The following is a 23,364-nucleotide window of genomic DNA, read 5'->3' as shown; positions in this document are numbered from 1 at the left end:
AGATCCCATGGCACTATTTGAAAAAGAGCGGGAGAGTTCTCCCTGGTGTCCTGGCCAATATTTACCTCTCAACCAATAGCACTACAAATATCTGATCATCAGCTCATTGACAACCGTGTTTCCTACATTACAAGTGATTACACTTCAAAAGTACTTGTAAAACAAAACCAATGTGAAAGCTGATTTCACATTAGACGTGAAGAGTAATACGTGTCTAAAGGAAAGGTCATGCACCAAGATACAGAATAATATCACATGAGCAGTATTATTGTAAAAACGCATTCACACGACATAAAACCACAAAAGTTAACAACACAGAAGGAGGCCATTTGGTACATTACGTCTGTGCCAGCTCTTTGCTAGAGGAATCCAAAGCTAATCTAATTGCCTTGCTTAGCCCTGTATCTTTCTCTGCTTCAAAAATGCATCTACTCTTCCCTTCAAAGAAGCAATAGTCTCTGACAACTATTCCCTGTGGCAAAGCATTACGCCCTCTCTGCATAAAGACATTTTTTTTAACATCTCTCCTCACTCTCTTTATGACAATATTAAATTGATGACCCCCTCATCACTGATTCACCAACCAGAAGAAATAGCCGATCAAAACCCTTTATAATTATAAAACCTTCTATTAAATCTCCCCTTAGCCTTCCCTGCTCCAATGGAAATAGTCTCAGTATTTCAAGTTTCTCCTCATAACTATAGTTTCTCATCCCTAGTATCATCCTGATGTCGTCTGTATAATGGGGCACCCAAAACTGCAGAAGTGCTTGGAATTTCCTTGGGGGTTGTCGCAATTAGCTGCCATAATTTTGATGGCAAATCGGTGGAAATCCTGTTCACGTGTTTATCCAGGACTTCCACCGGCCTTCCCGAGGAAATTCCCAGTGATGTATTCTTACTTTGGGCTAATCATTGCCTTGTAGAAATTTATCATTACCTCTTTTGTCTTGTAATCTCTGCCCCTATTTATAAAATGGAAATTGCTACTGGCTTTAACCTTTACTGATGCCAATTCAAACAACAACTGCACACAACATAACGATGAGTTTATTATTAACTTAAGTCCCGTTTTTATATAAGCATAACAAAAGTACAACTGAGCACCAGACAGGAAATACCTTTATGTAGTATTGTAAGTTTAAAAGTCCATTCCTGTCAGGGATTATGATAAAGGGCCTTCTTGAAACCAAAAGAGAACACTCATCAGTATGCAGACTTTCCCACCTCTGGGCAGTTTTAACTATTTTTAACTTTCCTGGTTAAAGGGACTTTTTTTTAATAAAAACTATCTTTTCCTAGCATCCCATGCAAACATTCTAACTAAATGAAAATTGTGGTTTCTTATAAAATGCTGAATAAACTTCAAAAACAATCCAGTTCTTCATTTTTGACAGACAAAGCCATCGGTTCAGTCAGAAATTACAACCAAACAAAATTATTTATTTTTGCTTAGAGTGTACGGCATTAATCTTTGGTTTTATGTACATTACATACATTGCTAAGTAATTTGAATAAACTGAGCCCATCCCCCCACATCTTGGAAGTGTATAAATTGTCAACCAAAGTCCCCATATTGTAATGTGTTAAATGTCATGAAATACAAGAAGAATAAGGGACAAACAGTTGAAGGTTTATGAATGGAGCAAAAGAAAAAGTCAGTTGTCTTGTCAGTGTGATGATGAAAAGCTGAGTGTGAGGCTGATGGACTTACTTCTCTGTTTTTGTTGACAGATCACACAGATAGACCAGAAACTAGATGACATCCTGAGCATGCTAAAAGACCAGCTTGCCATACAGCAGCTGCCATATTCTTCAGGGTCTACAACGCCAACCATCAAACACCTTGTCTCCACTTCAGAGATATCTGCAGTGAACTCAAAAGCATGAGGCCACATATGCAGCATTTTTAATGTGTAAGCATCTGAACTGGTCAATGCCTCAGAGTGCTAGTGAAAACCGCAAGCTAATGGCGGGCACTCTTCTCTATAGCTAATAAACTTGTGATGTACCTCTTTTGAAAAATGTATGTCTTCTCTGTAAACTTGGTCTTTTTTGTAAAAATGTCTGCATCTATCTATACTTTAGCTAATGTTCATCTTGTATTCTAAATCTGTTACCATAGCAATTTAAAGATGTTTAATGCTCTGAACATGAAGCTGACAAGAACCAAATGAGTGCTCAGATCCTCCACATTATTCAGCAGGAACAGTGCTCCATGGTGGTTACTACACACAAAGCTTTAGCTTCACAGTTTTTTTTGTCCTTGTTCAATACACAGGAGTGGACAGGCAGAAAGAAAAATAGTAGAGAAGCAAAAGAGATAGAAGGATAAAAACAAATTCTTCAAAATAAGACTACTGCTCGTTTTGAACTCCAGAGCTCAAAGCTGTGGGAGCTTTGGTGTAGTAAAAGTTAGGCAAAACAGAGTAATGAACATAATGTAGATAGAAATAAAAACATAAACTTGAATACAGTTATATTTGTATAATGATATTTTTGGCAGATAAGATCATTTTATCTTTGCTTGGTTTTATGAATGAGAAATTTTAACTGCCTAGTTATTTTGAAATGTCTTATGTTTTCAGAATTCACCAAGATAAAATAAATTCAGAATTATTATAATCCATAGTGTCAGCAAAATTGGCTCTGCCTATTGTGGGGAAGAGGGATCATTACTTAGCTGCACTGCTTACAGTAATGGAGATTCTGTCAGGACCAGGGACAAGAGTTTGTTATAAAGAGATTACATTAAGAAAGCTTATAGTAGTGACATTCCAATGTAGCATATTAATTGTGTATATTGCTAACAATTACAATATTATACTAATCTAATGAAGACCTCAGCTTTCAAATTTGAAAAATGGTAGGAAAAATGTAGGAAATATTAATCTTTGTATAATACTGGGGTCCTGGGTTGTCATAATCAAAGTGAATGGCAAATGTGAAAATAAACACATTACTAAAGCTTACATTAAAGGATGTGTGCTTTATCTAATTTACCACTAGTTTTCAAAGTGATGGAACAGCAACTCTCTTTCTCACCTGCATCTCTTTGAATCCCTATTATTGTAACAGCAGTTGGCCAGCTGCTTTAGGTGGTAATCAGTTCATGGCTGGCAGATTTAGTCCTCTTGATGCCTTAAGTAGAATTTTTGTCTCACCACTATCTGGTTGAAGCATGGGAACTAAAGATGAGCAATTATCTTAGTGCCTTTATGCCAGAAGAAACCTTTCTTGAGGGGCAAGAGATAATCCAAGACAATCAGCATGGTTTTAGGAGCGGGAGGTCATGTTTGACTCATTTATTGATAAATTAGTCAAACATTAGTAAATACAACTACAACCAAATATCACTGCTTCTTCCCAAAAAAATACAAATTTCAATTCAACTTTGGGAATGGTAATCTAGCTTTCAAAATCCAACTGTAGCAAGCTAAGACAGTCAATTAGTCATGTACCTAGTTTATACGGGTGAGGTGAGTGCCAAGGTTGGAGTTCATCCAAACAGTGCAAGTTTTGGTGTGGTATCTCATTATTACAACTCTTTCTTTGCAAGGCGGCTTATGTTGACTGGCAGTAGCAGCCTTTCTTTGGCACCCTTTGTTGTCTGCCACAAACTGTGACATGCAGTGATTTGGACATGTGTCTATGCAAACTCCCGAAATCCTAACCTGCACTCACCCACAGCAAAGCCAATCATCACCGGGGGAGCCGCAAAATTACTTGCTGAAACACAAGTTATTACTAAATGTACTACATGCACAGTGTACACAAGAAAGCTCTGAAATGTATGTTTGGTATCAAGATGTACTGCATATATGATACCCAGAAGGATTTCCACAATTTTGCTGTGAACTTGTTGGTTCTGTTATACAAACTACATTTCTGTGTTTTCAGATTCTGTAGCTAGTAGACCTATTGGGCGAAAAATTGAGTCGCGCCCCCTTTGGGGCGCTAACTTCACGCGGACACTATTTTTAGCGCCCCAGAAAAATTAGCGCCCCCGCGACCGAAATTGAGTGGTAGCGCCCCAAGAGGGAAGCGGGGCACTATTGGAAGTGCCCCGCCTCCCTCTTGGGGCGCTGCAAGGGAATATCACGGGGCGAAGTACTGCAGCGCCACGGTATCGCAGGCCTTCCTCCCCTTGCGCAGCGCGACCCGGGGCCCAGCTGGAGTCGGGAGTGCCGGCAAAAGAGCCTGGCGCTCAAAAGAAGTGCCGGGCTCATGGAGCGCAGCCGGCACACCGCGGGGGGGCGGGTAAGGAGGCCGGGGACGGCAGTGGAGGCAGGTGCTGGCAGGTGGCCAGCAACAAAAATGACCGCCCGGCACCTCGCCTTTAAATAGCACCAACCCGGCCGCAGGTAGGCCCCCCTGACCCCATCAGACATAACGTCCGGCGGTAAGTCAGGGGGCACTATTAAAGATTATGGCCAGGGTGCTGCACACGGCGATGACATCATCGCCGGTGGCACAGCGCCGCAGCGCGCTAACAGTTAGCGCTGCTGCTAACCTCCTGCTGAATTTCGCGGGAGACGTTGGCGGTGCTGCGCCCGGGCGTGAGTTGCTTTGCGCCTCTTAGGGTCGGTAACGGGAGGCGCAAAGCAACCGAATTTTTTCCCCATTAAATCCTATGACTCTTTAAACTTTTAATTTCACTTGCTGAATGTAAAGTAAAACCAGTTGCAGTGACTGGCAAAACTAGCTTGAAGTTGTCAGCAACATTCATTTCAATTAAAGCAAACTCGAGGCATGTTTAATTAAAGGTGAAACCACACTTCAGGATCAATGGCCCCAAATTCCTCTCCTTGGTGGTGCTAGCATATTTTATGTGCTGCAAACTAACTGCATACTTTGGAGAGCTCTTGTTTTTATGGAAATAAGATTGCAGCTCATGCAATGTTTGATGCCTGGATTTAAATTTAGAATTTCAGCATCAAAATAGAATTAAATCCAGCTTCCTGCTAGACTAAAGGGAAAAATTAGGTACTGAGTTGCATGGAATGTCATCTCTCTGAAGTGAACCAGCAGCCTCCTCTCTCTCCCCCACCCCATCAAAATATAGATTTAGTTTCCAAATACCAGCCTTGAATAGATTGAAGTAAGTAATAAGCTTGCCAGTAGCATGTCCTTTATATAGTTCATAGTGGTGCACACCCATTTCTGATGCAGCTTGCATTTGTGTCAAAGACTCAGAATGCTGGGAAAAATAAGGGGAGCAATGTATATTGTACCCTTCATATAAACAAGTAGGCATCAGCCCCCACTCTGCTTCTGAAGTTTTCCAAAAAGAGATGAGACATAATGATCAGTGTAACATTAAAGATAGTCAAATTATATAACTGCTTTCCTCAAATCAGGCAACCAGAGGTAATGCTGATCTTATTGCTTATTGCAATGTTCACAGCCCAGCTGTTCTAATGAAGTCATTCAAACTAAATGAGTATTCCCTTAACAAACTGTGTAAGTGATTGTGAATAAATATCTGCATTTGATTCATATTTCAAACAAATTCAAATATTAATTCAGTGCAGTTCAACCTAATTAATAAAAACATATGTATGTTCACCATTTATGAGAGATTTCTATCCAATGCATGCCCAAAAGTGATGCACTTACTTAAACAACACATTCGGTATCGTATCAGCATTAAGTGTCAGGAAATCAGGCAACCAACATCTTTTATGTTGCCATGGGTATAACCGTGGACCTATGAACATAAGACAAGTAGTACTGTGATTTTCACTGCCTTTTGTTACAGGTGATTCAGTTAAGATGAATTGTGCTGGAGGTTTACTTCTAGGGCAACTGTCACATTGGCGATAGAGGCCCACCTCCAAACAGAGCGGAATAATTCTTGTGGTCCTGAGCATCTCCGCACCCGCAACACGACGCCCCTGCCCCAAACCCTCCACCCGATCCATTAAAACATAAACATGTAGTAAAATGCATGAAAATACCCGTAGAATGTTTATGTACTGCATTAATAATAAAGCAAATCATATCACAATATACTACATTTAAATGAAACTGATCCAGCGGTTGTATGCAGTTTTTCGGCATTATGGTGAGTTTACCAGGGGCCCCCACATTTGGCTAAAGTCCCTGGGCAAAGGCCCCATGGATCCATGTGTGAATACTCCCCTGCCTCCAAAGGGATGCTCCTTCCAATGCTGATCCAATCAAAAATCTACTGTCTAATCAATTCAGTTTCAATTGAGTCTAATTTTTTTCCACAAAAACTGACCAGTTGTTTCTCTCCCAATAACTTTGTGCATACACTTACCCTGTGGTATGGTACTGAGCGTACCAACCAGTAAGATTGCAGGTTCAGTCTCTGGTCTTGTTGAGTCAGCTGATCTCAGGCAGGGCTGCAGTGAGAGTGCTCCAAGTCCACCAGTGTACCTGGCTAATGGCTAATGCTCTTATGTAAGTCACAAATTATATCCTATATGACTGTGGCAAAGGTAAATTATCCCTCCTCATCCTTCTCAACCTGTCTGCAGCCTTTGACATGGTTGACCACGCCATCCTCCTCCAACACCTCTCCACTGTTGTCCTGCTGGGTGGGACTGCACGCGCCTGGTTCCATTCTTATCTATTAAGTCATAGCCAGAGATTCACCTGCAATGGCTTCTCTTCCCGCTCCTGCTCTGTTGCCTCTGGTATTCCCCCAAGGATCTATCCTTGGCTCCCCTCCTATTGCTCATCTACACACTGCCCCTTACCGGCATCATCCGAAAACACAGCATCGGTTTCCACATGTACGCTAACACCCAGCTCTACCTCACCACCACCTCTCTCGACCCCACCACTGTCTCTAAAGTGTCAGACTGCTTGTCCAATATCCAGTAGTGGATAAGCAGAAATTTCCTCCAACTAAATATTTGGAAGACCAAAGCCATTGGCCTAAAAATTTGGTTGCTTTGCGCCTCCCGTTAGAGGGCGCTAACTGGGCGCAAAGCAACTAGCGTCTGGGCGTGGTGCCGCCAACGCATCCTGCGAAATTCAGCAGGAGGTTAGCGGCGGCGCTGCACACCGGCGATGACATAATCGCCGCATGCAGCGCCCCACTCGCGCCCCCGGCCGCCATCTTTGGTAGCGACCCCTGACTTACCACTGGACACTATGTTCGATAGGGTCAGGAAGGCCTACCTGTGGCCGGGGTGGTGCAAATTAAAGGGGAGGTGCTGGGCGGCCATTTCTGTTGCTGGCCGCCTGCCAGTATCTGCCCACTCTGCCGTCCCCGGCCTCCTCTGCAGCCCCCACCCCCCCACACGGAGTGCCGGCTGTGCTCCATGAGCCCGGCACTTCTCTTGAGTGCCGGACTCTTTTGCCGGCACTCTGATTCCTGGTGGCCCAGCTGGGCTCCGGGTCGCGGTAACTTGATCCCCGCCACAAACTCCGTTCCCTAGCCACCGACTGCACCCCTCTCCCTGGCAACTGTCTGAGGCTGAACCAGACTGTTCACAACCTTAGTGTCATACTTAACCCCGAGATAAGCTTCCAACCACATATCCACGCCATCACTAAGACTGCCTATTTCCACCTCCGTAACATCGCCCAACTCCGCCCCGCCTCAGCTCATCTGCTGCAGAAACCCTCATCCATGCCTGTGTTACCTCTAGACTTGACTATTCCAACGCACTCCTGGCCGGCCTCCCACATTCCACCCTCCATAAACTTGAAGTCAGCCAAAAATCTGCTGCCTGTGTCCTAACTTGCATCAAGTCCCATTCACTCATCTCCCCGGTGCTCGGTAACCTACATTGGCTCCCGATTAAGCAATGCCTCGATTTTAAAATTATCATCCTTGTTTTAAAATCCCTCCGTGGCCTTGCCCCTCCCTATCTCTGTAATCTCCTCCAGCCCTGCAACCCTCCAAGATATCTGCAGTCCTCCAATTCTGGCCTCTTGAGCATTCCCGATTTTAATCGCTCAACCATTGGTGGCTGAACCTCTCCGCCTCTCTACCTTGTTTTCTTCCTTTAAGACGCTCCTTAAAACCTACCTCTTTAACCAAGCTTATGGTCATCTGCCCTAATATCTCTTTATGTGGCTCGGTGTCAAATTTTGTTGGATGACACTCCTGTGAAGCACCTTGGGACATTTTACTATGTTAAAGGTGTTATATAAATACAAGCTGTTGTCGTTAAATGGGAGAGAAGTCACTTATAATTCCTGCTCATGACCATTTTTAAGTGACCCTTCTTGAAAGTACGAGGATAGGATTAGGTTTAGCTGTGAGCCTCTTTCCCCCCTCCCCCCCACCCCTCCGCTCGGGGAGCTGTAGGCACTGCAAGAATGTGTTCCAGGATGATTCGGCACATTAGGATAGATATTCAACTTGCCACTCGGGCATAAAACTGGCAGTGCGAATCGACTGCCCATTATAGAACCTGCCCGATTTTAATTTGTGAATTGCCTTGTGTGCACACTCCCAGGTGATCTAAAATTTATTTCTATTACATGTTCTATAACACCCCTGTCAGGTTATTATGCACAGGAAAAAAATATGAATATTTGTTTCTATGCATGTATTTACTGCCACCGAAAATCATTGCTATGTTACAAACTATGACAATTAAATTGGAGTTGGATAGTTTGCTTATTAGTGCAGATGATGTTGTATTGTCAATGCCCTTACTGTTCACATACTATAAACAAAAATATATTTCACTGACAGAGCCAGCCATCAAGTATGCATCAAGAACTGATGATCTGTGAATTATTGAGACATTAATTGCTAACATAATCAAGCATTTTTAATTCATTATCTGTCGTGTCCCTTGCTGTTTCCCACGTTTATGCTGTTTGGCAACAGCGACAATACCAGCTGTTACCTTCCTGGGAGCAGTGTGAATAATTCTGAAACACATCTTTAGTCGTGAATGAGTTAATGCAAAATGTGACTTTAATTAGTTAGGGTGGAGGAAGCTAGACTGGTAATAGCCTCTTAGCATGATCACCACATGATATTTTGTTGCGCTTAGTACAATGGTCCTGTTTACACATGCACCTTTACACCAGTGAGACGTCAGAAATGACTTTAATGTGGAGTGCAGATATACATATTAAGTGAACTTCAAAAGTTCTTTTGATCTTTGGGCGCTGCATTATGGGCTAATAGGGCTACAGGTGCTATATCAAAGTACATACAGTCGAGTTCAAATCATTTCAAAGAGAACAAAGATCACAAAAAACAAGGAAAACATAGATATAGATTTATGCCAAACACTAGCTACCTTCTGTAAGAAAATCTAAAGGAAATCTATTTTATGTGTATGTGTGCACTTAGGAAACGTAATTGTGAAAAACTAGAAAAAATTAAGTTACGAAGACTTAAGAGATTTGATTGACCCAGTATTCATATGGCGAAAAGACCTAGGGGTAAAAATTGGTTCTGATCCATTTTCGGGCATAACCAATGATGCGCAGACATTGCATGCCTCAACCAGGAGGCCGGAGGCTTGCCCAAAATTGGGCCTCGGGCCTCATTATAATAATTTAGTGACAGCCATTGTAAAGGTTGCAATTTTGGGTCGCCTGCCTTGCTGGCATCAGCCTTAAGGTAAGTCCTGCGGTGGGGGAGGGAAGGAAAACGGGAGAGGGCTGAAATTGGGCCTGTAGCATCCCTCAGGAGAGCTGTGCAGCCAGGAGAAGCACTCCTGCTTCTGCTGACTCCACAGGAACATTTTTTTTTTAAACTTACATTTTTAGTGGCAACGGCTGCTTAGGCTGCAACGACTGCTGAAGAATCGTGAAGGGAGCTATTTAGTTCAAGGGTCCTGAAAAGACATTAGGTCCCCCCATTTACATTTATAAGGGGCTTAATGCCTGTTTCAGGCAGACACCACGGGTGCCTGGGCAACTGCCTTTGCCAATACGGTGGTGCCCGTATATATGGCACTGATCAGGCACAGAACGTTGCTCCCTGAAATTGGCCCTCGTGACGCCCATTTTACAACCTTAAAACAGCATAACCAGATCCAATTTCTACCCCCTAAAGCCCAAGGTATGTCTGTATTGTCCTGAAGCCATAAGGCTGTTACTGTTTGTCCTAAAATGTAGCATAAGGTCACTTACATTCGACCTCTAAGCCCCAAAGAGTTCCAACCAGCAGGTGACACCCTCACAGCTGTGGTAATCAATGAAGTCATTTGGGTCAAAGGTTAGGAAGGAAAACTGAGTTAAAACAAGAAACAACATAAATTGAAATCTGTTACATGTTGGTTTCCACTTACTTTACCTTTGGTGGTACAGTATTTACATTAGGTGTATCATAGGTAGGAAACTTTTTTTAAAGCTAAAATTTGATATAATGCCAATGCATATGAACAGGTGGTCACAACCAATCAAGTGATAAACACAACAGCTGAATGTATAAAGCATTAATGTGTTCCTTAAATATCCAAATTCCATAAACAGCTGAGACGCCTGTCTTTGTTTAGGAATTCAATGAATTCTGCATCAATTCTATTTAAAAATACTGCTGGACAGCCTTGTCGGACAGGAGGTGAAGCGCCTACCTCATGAGCAGATGGTCAATGGGTTTAAATGCCCGTCAATTGAGTCCTACTGTTGGTGGGAGTAGCTCTTTGCAAGTTCTCAACCTAGCTGCTAAATGGAGGGGGAAATGGCAGACCTCCGATTTTCCGATATGCACTGGTGGACTTGGACAATTACCTTATCATTCTCCTGGCCACTTTTCTCCCTACAGTTGCTGATGGACCTGCAGTGCTTTTCCAGATTTTCTGTTTTTATTTCAACTTTCTAGCATTTGTGATTTGTTTTGGTTTTTCAATTGCCAACAGCAACTGAGTTGACATAGTTAAAACTCTAATTTAGAAATGAACAATTAGTAAATTAACATTTGCAATCATGAGAATGGGTGAATGGATTGTAATAACATGGAGAAACAGAAATTCCTTTATTAGGAAACACTTAACAAAACAGACTGCCCCAAAACCTAGACTTCGGCAAAACACTTGACTCATTAGCATGAAGACTTTACTCAAGACACATGACAGTGTGGACCTGAGCCAATGTTAATTTTCAGTGAAAGCTGCTGTTAGAACACTTAAATTATTGTGACTGTTGCAAACTTAAAAAAAGAAGTGAGTCACCAGCAATGAGTGGAATCAAAAATGGGATCTGCAATTAAAAAAATTAGGTACTTTCTGAAAAGTTTTAATCATTTAATCATTCCAAAGGGGAGAAATCAATGTTTCTGTGTGCACTTATATAACAAAACAGTCATTGCACTGTACCTTATTTCTTCTTTGGCATTCTGTCTGTGTTTTGTCTAACTGAAAATTAATGACCTAGGTGCTACTTGCACATCCATTGAGGATGAGATATTCTTAGTGATCTGCAGGCGGTACATAACCTATTTGTTGTTCCCTCTACAGAACCTTTAAATCACAAATTAGCCCAAATTAGAACGAATGGTGTTTTTCTTAAGTCCCGAGCTTGGTCCTAACAACAGCTTTTATCCATTGATCAAGCGCTGGCAAGGTCATCCGAACAGGGCTGAAACGCCACAGTCAGGATTCATAACTAACTGAACCCTCTGGGTTTTCATTTACTGTGCAATTTGTTTTATCATAACTATCTTTTTAAGCGATAAGAGACTCCCAGGTGCGCACGGTTCCGGAATAACACGCAACATTAGCCCAGATAAAAATCAACACCATTACTTCATTTTAAGAACGTGAATGCAGGTAATTTAATGGGTGGCATCACAGACTCTTAAGTTGGCAGACTCCATAAATAGAGTACTGGGGATTCGGATCTATTAGGGATGTGCTGTAAAATCTGATCAAATTCTACTTTCATGCTTTTTTACGCTCTCTGTATGGGGAGGGGGTCTGACGTATTTTGTTTTGCAGGAGACTGAATGGAGTCACGAGTACAACCTGTAGAACCCCCTTTTACAGTAGATCTGTCTGGTTTTGTTGCGCTGAGTGAACAGTAGCTGAGCCAATCAAGATGTGGCACATTAGTGAAAGGCACCCTGGCAGTTGTTCGGTGTAATGTTAGCGACACGCCAAATGCACGCTCGCCAGTGCTGACACACGCTCGCCATTTGTTCGCTTGCTGCAAGACGGTCCATTTAAACTTTTTGACACAGAGCAGCAGCTGCTCTGATTTCAAGCGTGTTTTTCGGGCTGACTAGACTGAGCCTTACGACTGGTGTTCTGTTTCACACTGCAGCCGCTTCTGACTGTCTGAAGGGTAACACGCAGTGTGTTAATAAGTGTGTTTGCGATACTTGGACAGCAAACACAGGAGACACTTCATGATTACCCCTTGCTATATTTATGGTTTTCGCTTTCATATTATTCCATGCAATGCGCTGTGGTACAGGGAGAGGGCAATGTTAGCAGTAATGAATGAATAGAAGAACATTTCAAGTTGGAAACAAACAGTAGCTCTTAAGTTTTCTTTTGTATGTTTAACCTTAGACTTAACAGAACTTCAATTTATTATTGTTTGATTACTGTCACCCTCTTACTGAGGAGTAACAGTGACCCAGCTGTTATTATCTTGATTAGCGACTATCCCATATGTATATACTTATTGTTAAATACCCTCTTTAAATGTATTATTTTAAAAGGCCAAAACACATTGATTTCCATAGCAATCTGTTCTGGTACTAATAAGGAAACTTCTGATCTGTAAACTATTACAATCTGTGTGTCCTTTCTCACCAGTACAAATGCTACTGTCAATTAATCATCTCCATCATATACTATTCTTACACTATTATGCCACAATTACACTGCCACTTTTCTTTGATGCAAAGCTATTTCAGATATGCATCAATGCAAAGGTAGCAGTACAACCTTGGATGCCAGATTTCAGCCTGATGCCTGAAAGCATTGGAGACAATCCGTGTGAGATCCCCACCATGAGGCCCGTCTCATAGGGATTGTACTAGCTGAAGTAGCTCTAACCCGGTATAAAAGTGTACAGGTACAGAATGTTCACACTTCTGATTTCTCCAAATGTCAAAAATTAACAACCCATGGAGTAGAGGTTTGTGGCTGAGTTTACAGTGACCTGGATGGATGCACAGCTTGAGGTATAACTCTGGTATGCTAGTTGTACACTACATTTCATAGTAGCTCAAGTATGGCTCTGGGTTTAAAATCTAGCTAATAAAAGGAAATATATAAGTCTTCCAGCTAGAAGGCACTTTGTATGTCAGTATTCAGGAATTTTACCTGTCTCTGTCACACTTGCACAATTCCCTAAAACGTCATATTCATAAAACAGCCAAATCACAACCAAACAGGGAGGGAACATACAAATTGGAAGCAGCAAACCTCCAATGAAAAACTACTAAGGATGTATGAAAACAACTAGTCACCAATGAGCAGTTAACAAAAGCTACCAATTTTGAAAATCCTTTGGGCCACCATCTTGGATTCTTCATAAGGTGAGAAACTTAGCACTGGAAATATGGTTTGTAATATAATAGAGAACAAAAACATAACTTACTAAATGATTATTCAACTTAGCTATAAAACAGAATTCTGTGTGCTTAAAATGTGTTTAATGAAGTTTTCTTTTGGAGGCCTGTGCCTCATTTAGTTCATGCTGCTTCCCACGGCTATCATTCTCAGCTGCGGGGATTTCCAGCATGCAACTCTGCCAACAACTCCCATAATATTTTTATGATTTACAGCAAGACTGGCTATTTACAGAATGTGCTAGGACTTGGTGTTTGTAAACCCACCCTTCCCTTCACCTTCTCTTGCCAGTGATAGAGAAGGCCTGGCAGCACAAAGTCAGGAAACCAATATCGGAACTTTGAAAGTAAATATAAATTTGATCCTTTTTGGATTAAAAACATGAAAACATTGAGGTTGTTTATTTATGAAATTTCTATTTATTAAATAGAGACATATGTTTGTGTACTGTTCCATACACAGATTCATGCCACTCTTCTAGTCACTTTCCTCACTCTCTCTCAAGAATACTTCTCTGGTTTGGTTTTTATTGCCATTATGCAGACCCAATTTTAGGTATGTGCGCACCCTAGATGCCTCTGCATTGCCACTAAAGCTGATCAGCAATCAAACTCATTGGCACTTTGCATCCCCCCTCCATCCCATACACCACGCCGCTGGACAAAATAATTACACATTCGCATGGTTCTGAGCTACTCTTCTCTCCCACGTAACATACACAGATTAATTTATTTATGTAACTGTATTTATCTACCTGCAAAACAGTATTTATTTTCCAGAAACTAACTAAAAAACACTTTCTCACAAACCATTTCCTAAATGCTTTTACTGGGAATGTGCACTCCTCCTCACTCTTGTATACCACATCAAAGCACCTCCACACCATAATAGCCTCCAACAACTCACTGTGGGCAATGTCACAGGATATAGGCTAGTATATACTCATCAAATTTGAACCATCCATTATTGGAAATATAAACCATTTTTCCAAATAAGTAAATTCTTGTATTAAAGTGTAATTTTTGCCCTAAATTTTCCAAGTATGTACCAGTAGCGAGGTCTTTTGCCTGCCACCAGTGCATATCAGAACATTGTGGGTAGGTACTCAGAAAATTTAGGCTTTCATCTTCACTTTAGAAGAATATATTTCAGGCTGGATGTTTCCATTCAACTCATCAGGACTTGCAGGAACATTAACAAGTTCAACACCTTCTTGGATGGTTAACTTTCCTTTTTGCTATTATAAAGCATTCCAACATATTCCATATGTAGAACACATTTATAATAGATCAGGCTATTTGTCATGCCTCACTCAAGTTATCACTGGAGGACATACCAATGTGTCCATGCTGCTTCTTGTGCCTCTGATTGGCAGGGAAGCAATCCCAAAGCATTGATGTATTATCTGACTATCAATGACTAAAGACCATTGAATCTCCAATCACTTAATGTAACATGTTCACTTTATGACTGTCACTGTGTACTGAACCTGTACCATCTTCATATAAGGTAAAAACAATACTTTCAGGTAAGATTCATAACAGCCACATATAACATCACTCTTTGGGGCCTGCTACTGGCTTTGACATGGATTGCAAAAGCACTGCTGCGAAAACAATCTTACCCTGTTTATACTGCTACCAATCAGGTCAGAGCAGACCAAACCTCCAGATGGCAATGTAGATTACAGTTTTTGGGCTCCAAATCGTCTCTACATAAAATAAGTCCCCACCTATAATGTTGATTAATCTCTAAACTGATTGGAGACAGTGTAAATGGACAGTGAATCTGGCACCAAATTAACCCTCGCACGTCACCACAGGCAATGTCACTGATGTCAGGGTACACAGCATTGCGACATCCATGCATGCACAGTGTCAGCTTCTACACAGTGGGGGGATAAAACAATAGCTGCCTTACTGAGAGCCAGCAGTGTGGAGGGGGCAGCTTCACTGGTTCAAACATCATGGATTCAACCACTGAGTCCAAATATGGCATTGTTTGCAGTAGAAAATATAAGGTAGCTGATCGATTTATAGAGCTTACCAAATACAATGGCAGGAGTTGTAAAACTGTTTTAAAAGGCAGCTTAAACTAATGTAGGCACACTTTAAACTTATTTGGCTTCAGGGTTTCAAGGCTAAGGGCTTTAGGAAGGGACAACGTTTGTGAAGGAGGATGCCAGCTTTGGTTTGGGACAGAGATGATTGATAATAAAATTGTATTTTCCATCTCACATGATTCTTTTGTTTACTGGACGAATAAGTTACTCAACTGAACAATAATAATGATGATTTGGATTTCCAGCATCCGCAGTATTTTGCTGTCGTAATAATAATGATGTGTTTGTATTTTGTTACCTGTGTGATATGATAGAAGGTTTAGTCCATCAAATTACCAGCCTATCACCACTTGAACAAGGCAGCACGCATAAAGGGTCGAATTGTACCTTTTCTAGGTACGTTGGGCCCTACGCACTGCTCTGCCTACTTTATTTGGCAATGAGCAGAAATACTTTGCACTCCCAAATAGATGTTCATGAGGTTGTTGTGAAGCATTTCCAATATACTTTCACAAGTAAATATGCTCTTTATGAAACTTGTACTAATAAAATTGAGGGATGTTGGTGCTGAGGAATGGAATGTTTTCCATTCCAAGAACCCAGTACTAGATGTGACATGGATAGATACAGAGTAAAGCTTCCTCTACTCTACCTCAAAGGCTACTGCTGTGAGCTTTTTCATTTTCCACACCCACCATGCTATGGTGTCTCTCAGTAATAGTGTCAATTAGTGCCAGTTAAAGTGCAGTCAAGCAGACTAGGGATCAGATTGAAAATAACCCACCCTACTCATTTAACTCAAAATATTTACAGTCAGCAGAGAGAGAAGGTTTTATCTCCTAAGTATGAGCTGGATTTGAACCCAGGATCCAGATGTGAATGGCCAGTAAATAACACAGTCCTGTAAGTTTGTTGGTTTAATCAAAACATACTGTAATAGACCATTCACCATGCTTGGTCATGGTCAGTGCAATACCTAAAATTTAATAAAATGCCAGTGGCAACATCTCAGATGCCTTGTTAATACAGGGCCCAACCTAAACAGAGGGATAGATAGAACTGTGACAAAAATAGAACTTTTGACCTGTTAGACCCATGTATGTGTATGTGTTTGTTAATAATTGTGGTAGCTCTCTTCTAAAATGGATTGCACTTGCTTTGTTGATAAAATAAGAAATGCTCGGAGATAATTTATCTGACTTATAGCCACCAAATTCTGTGTAATGTAGAATTAGTGAAGATAAAGACTTTCTTTGATGAGGACATGTATTTTAAATGTGGATATGTATATTATGATGAGCAGATTTGTCAGGATGCATTTACATTACAAGTTTAACATTAGTGTAAAGTAGTTTCAGCTTCACATGGATGCTGAACTTGTGTAACATATACAAGGTATTAAGGCCCAAACTAACTCCCGGGGGGGAATTTTTCGGGGAATCAGCGGGCATGTTCGGTGGCGGGTCGGGTGGGAATTTTTTTTTTCACAGTGAGTCGGGAACTCGCTATCAACCCGCCGCCACGCGACTTTTCCAGATGTCGGGTCTGTCAGGGCTGAACAGACCCGACACGCAGCAGCGGGGGAGCCAATTCAGGTCATTATGACCTTGTTAACAGCCCATTCAAAAGTTTTTTGAGCACACCTTACCATTTTATGAGGTCGCGCACGGGGGTCCACACTGCTCGGGGATCACGTCAGGTAAGCAGGTCGGGAGTTGTATGACCATAGGATCATCTCATTACTTAACAGCTGCAAATGTGCTATAAAAGCTCCCATCTCAGAACTGTTCACTTTCCAAGCTCAGAAGCTGTTGCTTACTGCATTTAGCAAACAGATTGAGCTTTATGCTGGTTGCAAGTGTTTGGAGCAAACTCTCTATCCAGTGTCACCTCATTGGAACAACCTCTCTTACCATTGACAGATCGATTCTGTCATCTCAAGTTCACCTGCCATCCGCATCGGTGCCCTTGAAACTATCTCACCTTGGTCCTCAGAATCCCACCATGATCAGCCCCAACACCAGCAGCAGCAACAACACCACCAACCTTCTCTGCAATCACCTGATGCTGCACAGGACACAGGGCATCAGCACCCGACCACATTGCTGCCTGGGAGGCCAGAGATGGCCTCATGATGGCCAGATTTACTTCACTTGATGCTGTACACCCTGGCTGCCACATAATGCGCCAGGTTGGCACCACCCCACACCAACACCATAAAGCATCCCTACCATGCCCAAGCCATTCCTTTCACACTTGTGGGGGGTGCCGTTATGTTTCACCATTTACTGCAACTCACTAAACCACTTCCAAAGGTGCACACAAATCTGTCCAAGAACACAAAGTGTTGAAAATAAAGGTTTCAATGTTTGACAGCACATTAACAGAAACTTTACATTAACTTTACATGAACATTGGCTAAAACACCCAAGTGGCTACCCTTGTGTGTTGTTAGTTGGTATGATTGGGTGCAGCTGTGCACCTCTGTGCAGTGCTCGTCAGTATTTGCAGCACCTCAATGCTGTAGAACACTGACAGCACAACTGTCAAAATCAATTTGCGCATGGTCCCTTTAAGGAAACCGGCTGATGACGTGTCATCAAATGACATCATCAGACCTGCCTCCTTCAATTGGCCGGCAAACGTGCTGGGTAGGCTTAGCAAGCCCAATCAATGTAAAATCATTCTACACAGCGGGCTGGAGCCAGCAGCGGGGTCAGGACCCACCGCTGATGTCGCCCGCCACGGACCTGCCGAGGTAGGGGAAATCGCAGGTCAGACCCAACTCCAGATTCCGACTGCATTTCTGCAGCATTAGTGCAAAGCAAACCCGCTTGCACCAATGCTACGGTTGCAATGTAATGACACCCTTTGGACGGGTGGGCAGTGGGGTGAGTTCAAAACTCATCCACTACCCCATAAAACAAGACCGGGATAACTGGTGCAGACTTGCATTATTCTTCTGACATGATCACACGCCAGTTGAACATTGATGGAGTGGAATCCTATCCTGTTAACATAACTTGCTGGCTCGGCTTCTGGTGTCCTGATAGCTACATGAGTGCAGTCTGTAATGCCCCGAGAAGCTCGCCACTGCTACAAATCCTCTCTTATTCTGGCGGTTGGCTTCCATCGAGAATATAAAGTACTGTTTTGCTCTGGTAAGAAGGATATTGATGATCTGCCCCCATAGCAGCCTGGAAGGCGCCTGCAGTGAAAAAGTTACGGGTAGTGGTGACTTTGACAGCCACTGGAAAAGCATAGCCCTCTGCTCCAGCAGGCAGCTGGTCCTGCTGCAACAGGTTGCATAGGTCAGCAACAGCCTAGAGAGGCACAGCCTCATCCTGCACTGCTCCTCAGAAATATCCATTAATCGAACCCTGGGCTATAGTCCCTGCGGGCTGGATAAGGTCTTCTACGAGCGGTTCCCCTCACTTGCCTTCTTTTAACAGGCCCAACTGCTGCTTTTCCTGGTTCTTCAGGCTGCTTCTGCTTCTCTTCCACTGTTTGTCCATCTAAAGGAGTGAAGCAAAAACACTACCCATGATAAGAAGTGAGTGCTTAATAAGGGTAAGTAAGGGGGGCGGGGGGACCAGAAAGATGGCTTGGAAATGTAGCACTCACACTGGCACAGAGATCCTAATGACCTGTGTGTCTTCAGGTGAGTGCCCCTTTAAAATTCAGCTTCCAGTCATGTCAGTCAGTTTGTGAATCCAATGTCGCTAAGATTTACTCAGCGGGCTGGCTGCTGGGCAGGACTTCTGATCCACCCAGTTAAAACCACATTGGGATCCAAATGACATTTTCAGGCCCCAAGTTGAATTTATTCATGAATTACCCGCCGGTTTCTGGTGGGTGCATTCCGATCCATGTCAGCTCTGGAGTTAAGATGGCGGTCAGTGAGTTTCTGGCAGGAACGGGGCAGTAAGTCGATTTTCACAATTTTAACCGCTCAACTACCCCGTTCCCGAAAGTGAGTTGGGCCATAGATTTACATTGTAAGGAAGCCAGTCCACTTACAAACTAATGTCAAGCCTTCTGCACAAGAAAATTGCATTGGAAAAAATTCAAACCATAACCGGAGTTTTAATAGTTGTATGTCTAACACATATTGGACTGTTCACACAGCCTCATCTCAGCTGCCTAGGGCAACAAAATAAACTCAAATTAAAATTAAGGGTGACCCTTATCATGTTTTGGGATTTTTGATCATGCTTTTCTTGGGAAGGATTTGAGAATGAGTTATGTTGAAGTGTTATGTTTCAAAATAAAGTGAATTTCACAGGTTTAAGTATAAAGCCACAGCTGCAGGTATTGAAGATGTGTATTAAAGCCAGATGAGTCCATTTGTGGAATGTTGCGACACATTCCAAACACACCTCTTTCCTCTTTTCACCCACATACTAGCACCATTCTCTTTTCACAAACTAACACTTGCACAACCACCAACTATTCCCACCACTCCTTCCTCACTTCACATCACACAAACTTCCCTTTACATTCATCACTTTCCCATTCTCATTCCATTTTGCTTCTTCATCTCTCAACACATCCACTGTATATATAAACCCCATACATCTCCACTCACCTCAACACACACTGGGGGTAATTTTGACTTTAGCCTATTGTGTAAAACGGGCGATAGCTGATCAGCTACTGTTACACATCTCTCCCGCTGTTCATTTCTATTGAAGCTACTTCTTCAGGAGCTCTCGGAGACCAATCCCACAAGGTTTTCCTGGTGGATCTGACAATGGATTGAGTTAAAATGCAGTGGGGATGGGTAAGACATAATTGGAGTGCGACTTTGACCTTTTAATTGGGATCCCGCTTGCCTGGGGTGGGCGCCTGATACACAGACAGAAACAGGTCATCTAAAAATAATGGATGGCTGGAATGGTGCGGGAAGGGTGTGAGGCGGCCACAGACGCAACATTAACCACTGTCCCCACACCGTTTCTTCTGCACAGGATGAGTTAAAATCGGCCCTTATATTTCACCTCACAGATCATATCACATGCCCCCAAATGATCTTCCTCGACTTCGGAAGGTAGTAGAATAAACAATTCACTAGACTGTGGCTTAGCCTATAAATTGTCATACACATTTATTAACCGTAAATGGATACGTGAACAGTAGCAACGATAATAGATTTTACATTCATGAACTATCTCTCCTTGAATTGCTAGAAAATAACAGTCACATCTGCTGCACTAAGCCTTAATGTAAATATTAACCTTATGTGGTGGTTCTTCTTGCTTATCATCCACGCAGTCTCTCTGGCTTATCTCTCTCTCTCTCTCTGATAGCTTCAGACAGATTACTCAATTTTACAAGACAGCTGAGAAATACCTACTACCAACAATAATGCCTGGTACTAGGGACTGTGTATTAAAACAAACTGCAGCATAGAAACATAGAAGATAGGAGCAGGAGTAGGCCATTCGGCCCCTCGAGCCTGCTCCGCATTTCAATGCGATCATGGCTAATCATCCAAATTCAGTACCCGGTCCCTGCTTTCTCCCCATACCCCTTGATCCCTTTAGCCTTAAGAAATATATCCAACTCCTTCTTGAATATATTTAATGAATTGGCTTCTACTGCCTTCTGTGGTAGAGAATTCCACAGGTTCACCACTCTCTGGGTGAAGAAATTCCTCCTCATTTCTGTCCTAAATGGCCTACCCCTTATCCTTAGACTGTGACCCCTGGTTCTGGACTCCCCGACCATCGGGAACATCCTTCCTGCATCTAGTCTGTCCAGTCCTGTCAGAATTTTATAAGTTTCAATGAGATCCCCTCTCATTCTTCTAAACTCCAGCGAGTACAAGCCCAATCGTCCCAATCTCTCCTCATGCGTCATTCCTGCCATCCCAGGTATCAGCCTGGTGAATCTTCGCTGAACTCCTTCCATGGCAAGAACATCCTTCTTCAGATAAGGCGACCAAAACTGCACACAATACTCAAGATGTGGTCTCACCAAGGCCCTGTACAACTGCAACAAGACATCCTTGTTCCTGTACTCAAACCCTCTCGCTACGAAGGCCAACATACCATTTGCCTTCTTAACCGCCTGCTGCACCTGCATGCTTACTGTCAGCGACTGGTGCACAAGGACACCCAGGTCTCGTTGCACTTCTCCTTCTCCCAATCTATTGCCATTCAGATAATAATCTGCCTTCCTGTTTTTGCCACCAAAGTGGATAACCTCACATTTATCCACGTTATATTGCATCTGCTATGCTTTTGCCCAATCACCCAACCTGTCCAAATCATCCTGGAGTTTCTCGGCATCCTCCTCACAGCACACACGCCCACCCAGCTTTGTGTCATCTGCAAATTTGGAGATATTACATCTAGTTCCCTTGTCTAGATCATTAATATATATTGTGAATAGCTGGGGTCCAAGGACCGATCCCTGTGGTACCCCACTAGTCACTGCCTGCCACTCGGAAAAAGACCCGTTTATTCCAACTCTTTGCTTTCTGTCTGCCAACCAGTTCTCTATCCAAGTCAATACCTTGCCGCCAATCCCATGTGCCTTAACTTTACACGCTAATCTCTTATGCGGGACCTTATCAAAAGCCTTCTGAAAGTCCAAATACACCTTATCCACTGGTTCTCCCTTATCTATTTTCTGTGAGTGAACCTGGTTTTTACCACATATATACCATGACAGAAAGAAAGAAACCAATAATATGGTGCGTCATCATCAAAAATGTTTAATTGCTATCACAATGGAATTTTTGGTTTTTAGCCTCTTTATTTGGGACCTGGGATTTCAGCTGAATGGAGAGGGCAAGGTCGTCATATTTCTTCTCTTCACTGTTTAAAAAAACCATAAATGGAGGAGCAAAAAAAGGACACAACAATAACCTAGGCAGGTAGTTTAAAGTTGCATTTACCAATTATATATAAATACATAACACAGATTCAGACCTTACCTTTTGAAATGTGCTCAATTTTTCACATGCACCAGTTCAGACATGTGTGCTTCTGTGCAGACAATTTATTGAAACGTATTGTATTGAGATATATTTGCTATTCTTTGGATGTGCTAGCTGCCAGTCACAAGAGGGCTGGGTTTCTCCTCCATGTTCTGTCCAAATTTGGGCAAATCATAGCAGAGAATGATGGAAAATTTGGCGGTTGAGGCCTACTGATGCCTCAGTTCTCTGAATGGGATTTCCATCCACTGCCAGGGCTGCTGCTGGCCACTACTTCCTCACATGCCACATAGGAAATGGCATCGGGGGGCAGGGCCAGAGTCGACAGCAGATTTTCCTTGCATCCATCTGTGTTACAGCCACTTTCCAGGGTTGCCATAGGAAAAGTGGCGGTAGACCCCAAGAAGTGGCACTAATGGCCCAGAGGTGCTCCCATAGAGGGAGAGGGCCCTGTAGCAGCCTCATCTCCCTCCATTCTACTCTTAATAACTTACTGAAAGCTGCAACTCCTACCATCTTCAGGGTGCTTTTGTTCGGGAAACTTTTCTCCCAATTCAGCAGCAGTGGCTGGTAGAACAATCGTCGATTCCAGGAGACTCCAGGCAATCCAGGAGGGTTGGCAACCCTACTGGCAACGCTAGTTCAAAATAAAGTCAACCCTCGGTAGCAGACTTGGTTATCCATCCCTGAGACAGACAGGTCTGCACTACTTCCTAAAGGATGATGAATCAGTCAGCCTGGCTCATTAATGGAACCTGAAGAGGTAGACATATCACTGTCCACAATTGGGGGTTCCCAAACCTTGGCACTGCCAACTTGCACTTAAGCTGTCTAAAAATAGTAAGTGTGTTGTGTCTCTATGGGGAGAGAGTGTGTAT

The 23,364-nt window shown here is 42.7% G+C and overlaps 1 protein-coding gene and 1 long non-coding RNA gene across 5 annotated transcripts in view; one reads left to right on the top strand and one right to left on the bottom strand.

Moving 5' to 3' along the window:
- Window positions 1-2,979, top strand: part of LOC147106200 (potassium voltage-gated channel subfamily KQT member 1-like) — a 793,335-nt gene extending 790,356 nt beyond the window's left edge. Inside the window, exon 2 of one of the 2 annotated variants that reach the window (XR_015081382.1) lies at window positions 1,735-1,835. Coding sequence is in view for 1 of the 2 variants with exons in the window: in XM_086009092.1 (XP_085865218.1) it covers window positions 1,735-1,890 (156 nt within the window). In the remaining variant the exon portion in view is untranslated. Of the gene's footprint in view, window positions 1-1,734 lie in introns of both variants that reach the window. The other variant, XM_086009092.1, reaches the window with a different exon arrangement.
- Window positions 1-23,364, bottom strand: part of LOC147106199 (uncharacterized) — a 188,084-nt gene that overhangs the window by 87,069 nt on the left and 77,651 nt on the right. The gene's annotated exons all lie outside the window — the stretch shown is intronic.

Source organism: Somniosus microcephalus, chromosome 16 (genome assembly GCF_052327205.1).
Source record: "Somniosus microcephalus isolate GS21.2 chromosome 16, FLI_Smic_1.0, whole genome shotgun sequence".
Taxonomy (NCBI): Eukaryota; Metazoa; Chordata; class Chondrichthyes; order Squaliformes; family Somniosidae; genus Somniosus; species Somniosus microcephalus.
The sequence above is the reverse complement of the archived record's forward strand: the minus strand, read 5'-3'. Positions and strand labels throughout refer to the sequence as shown.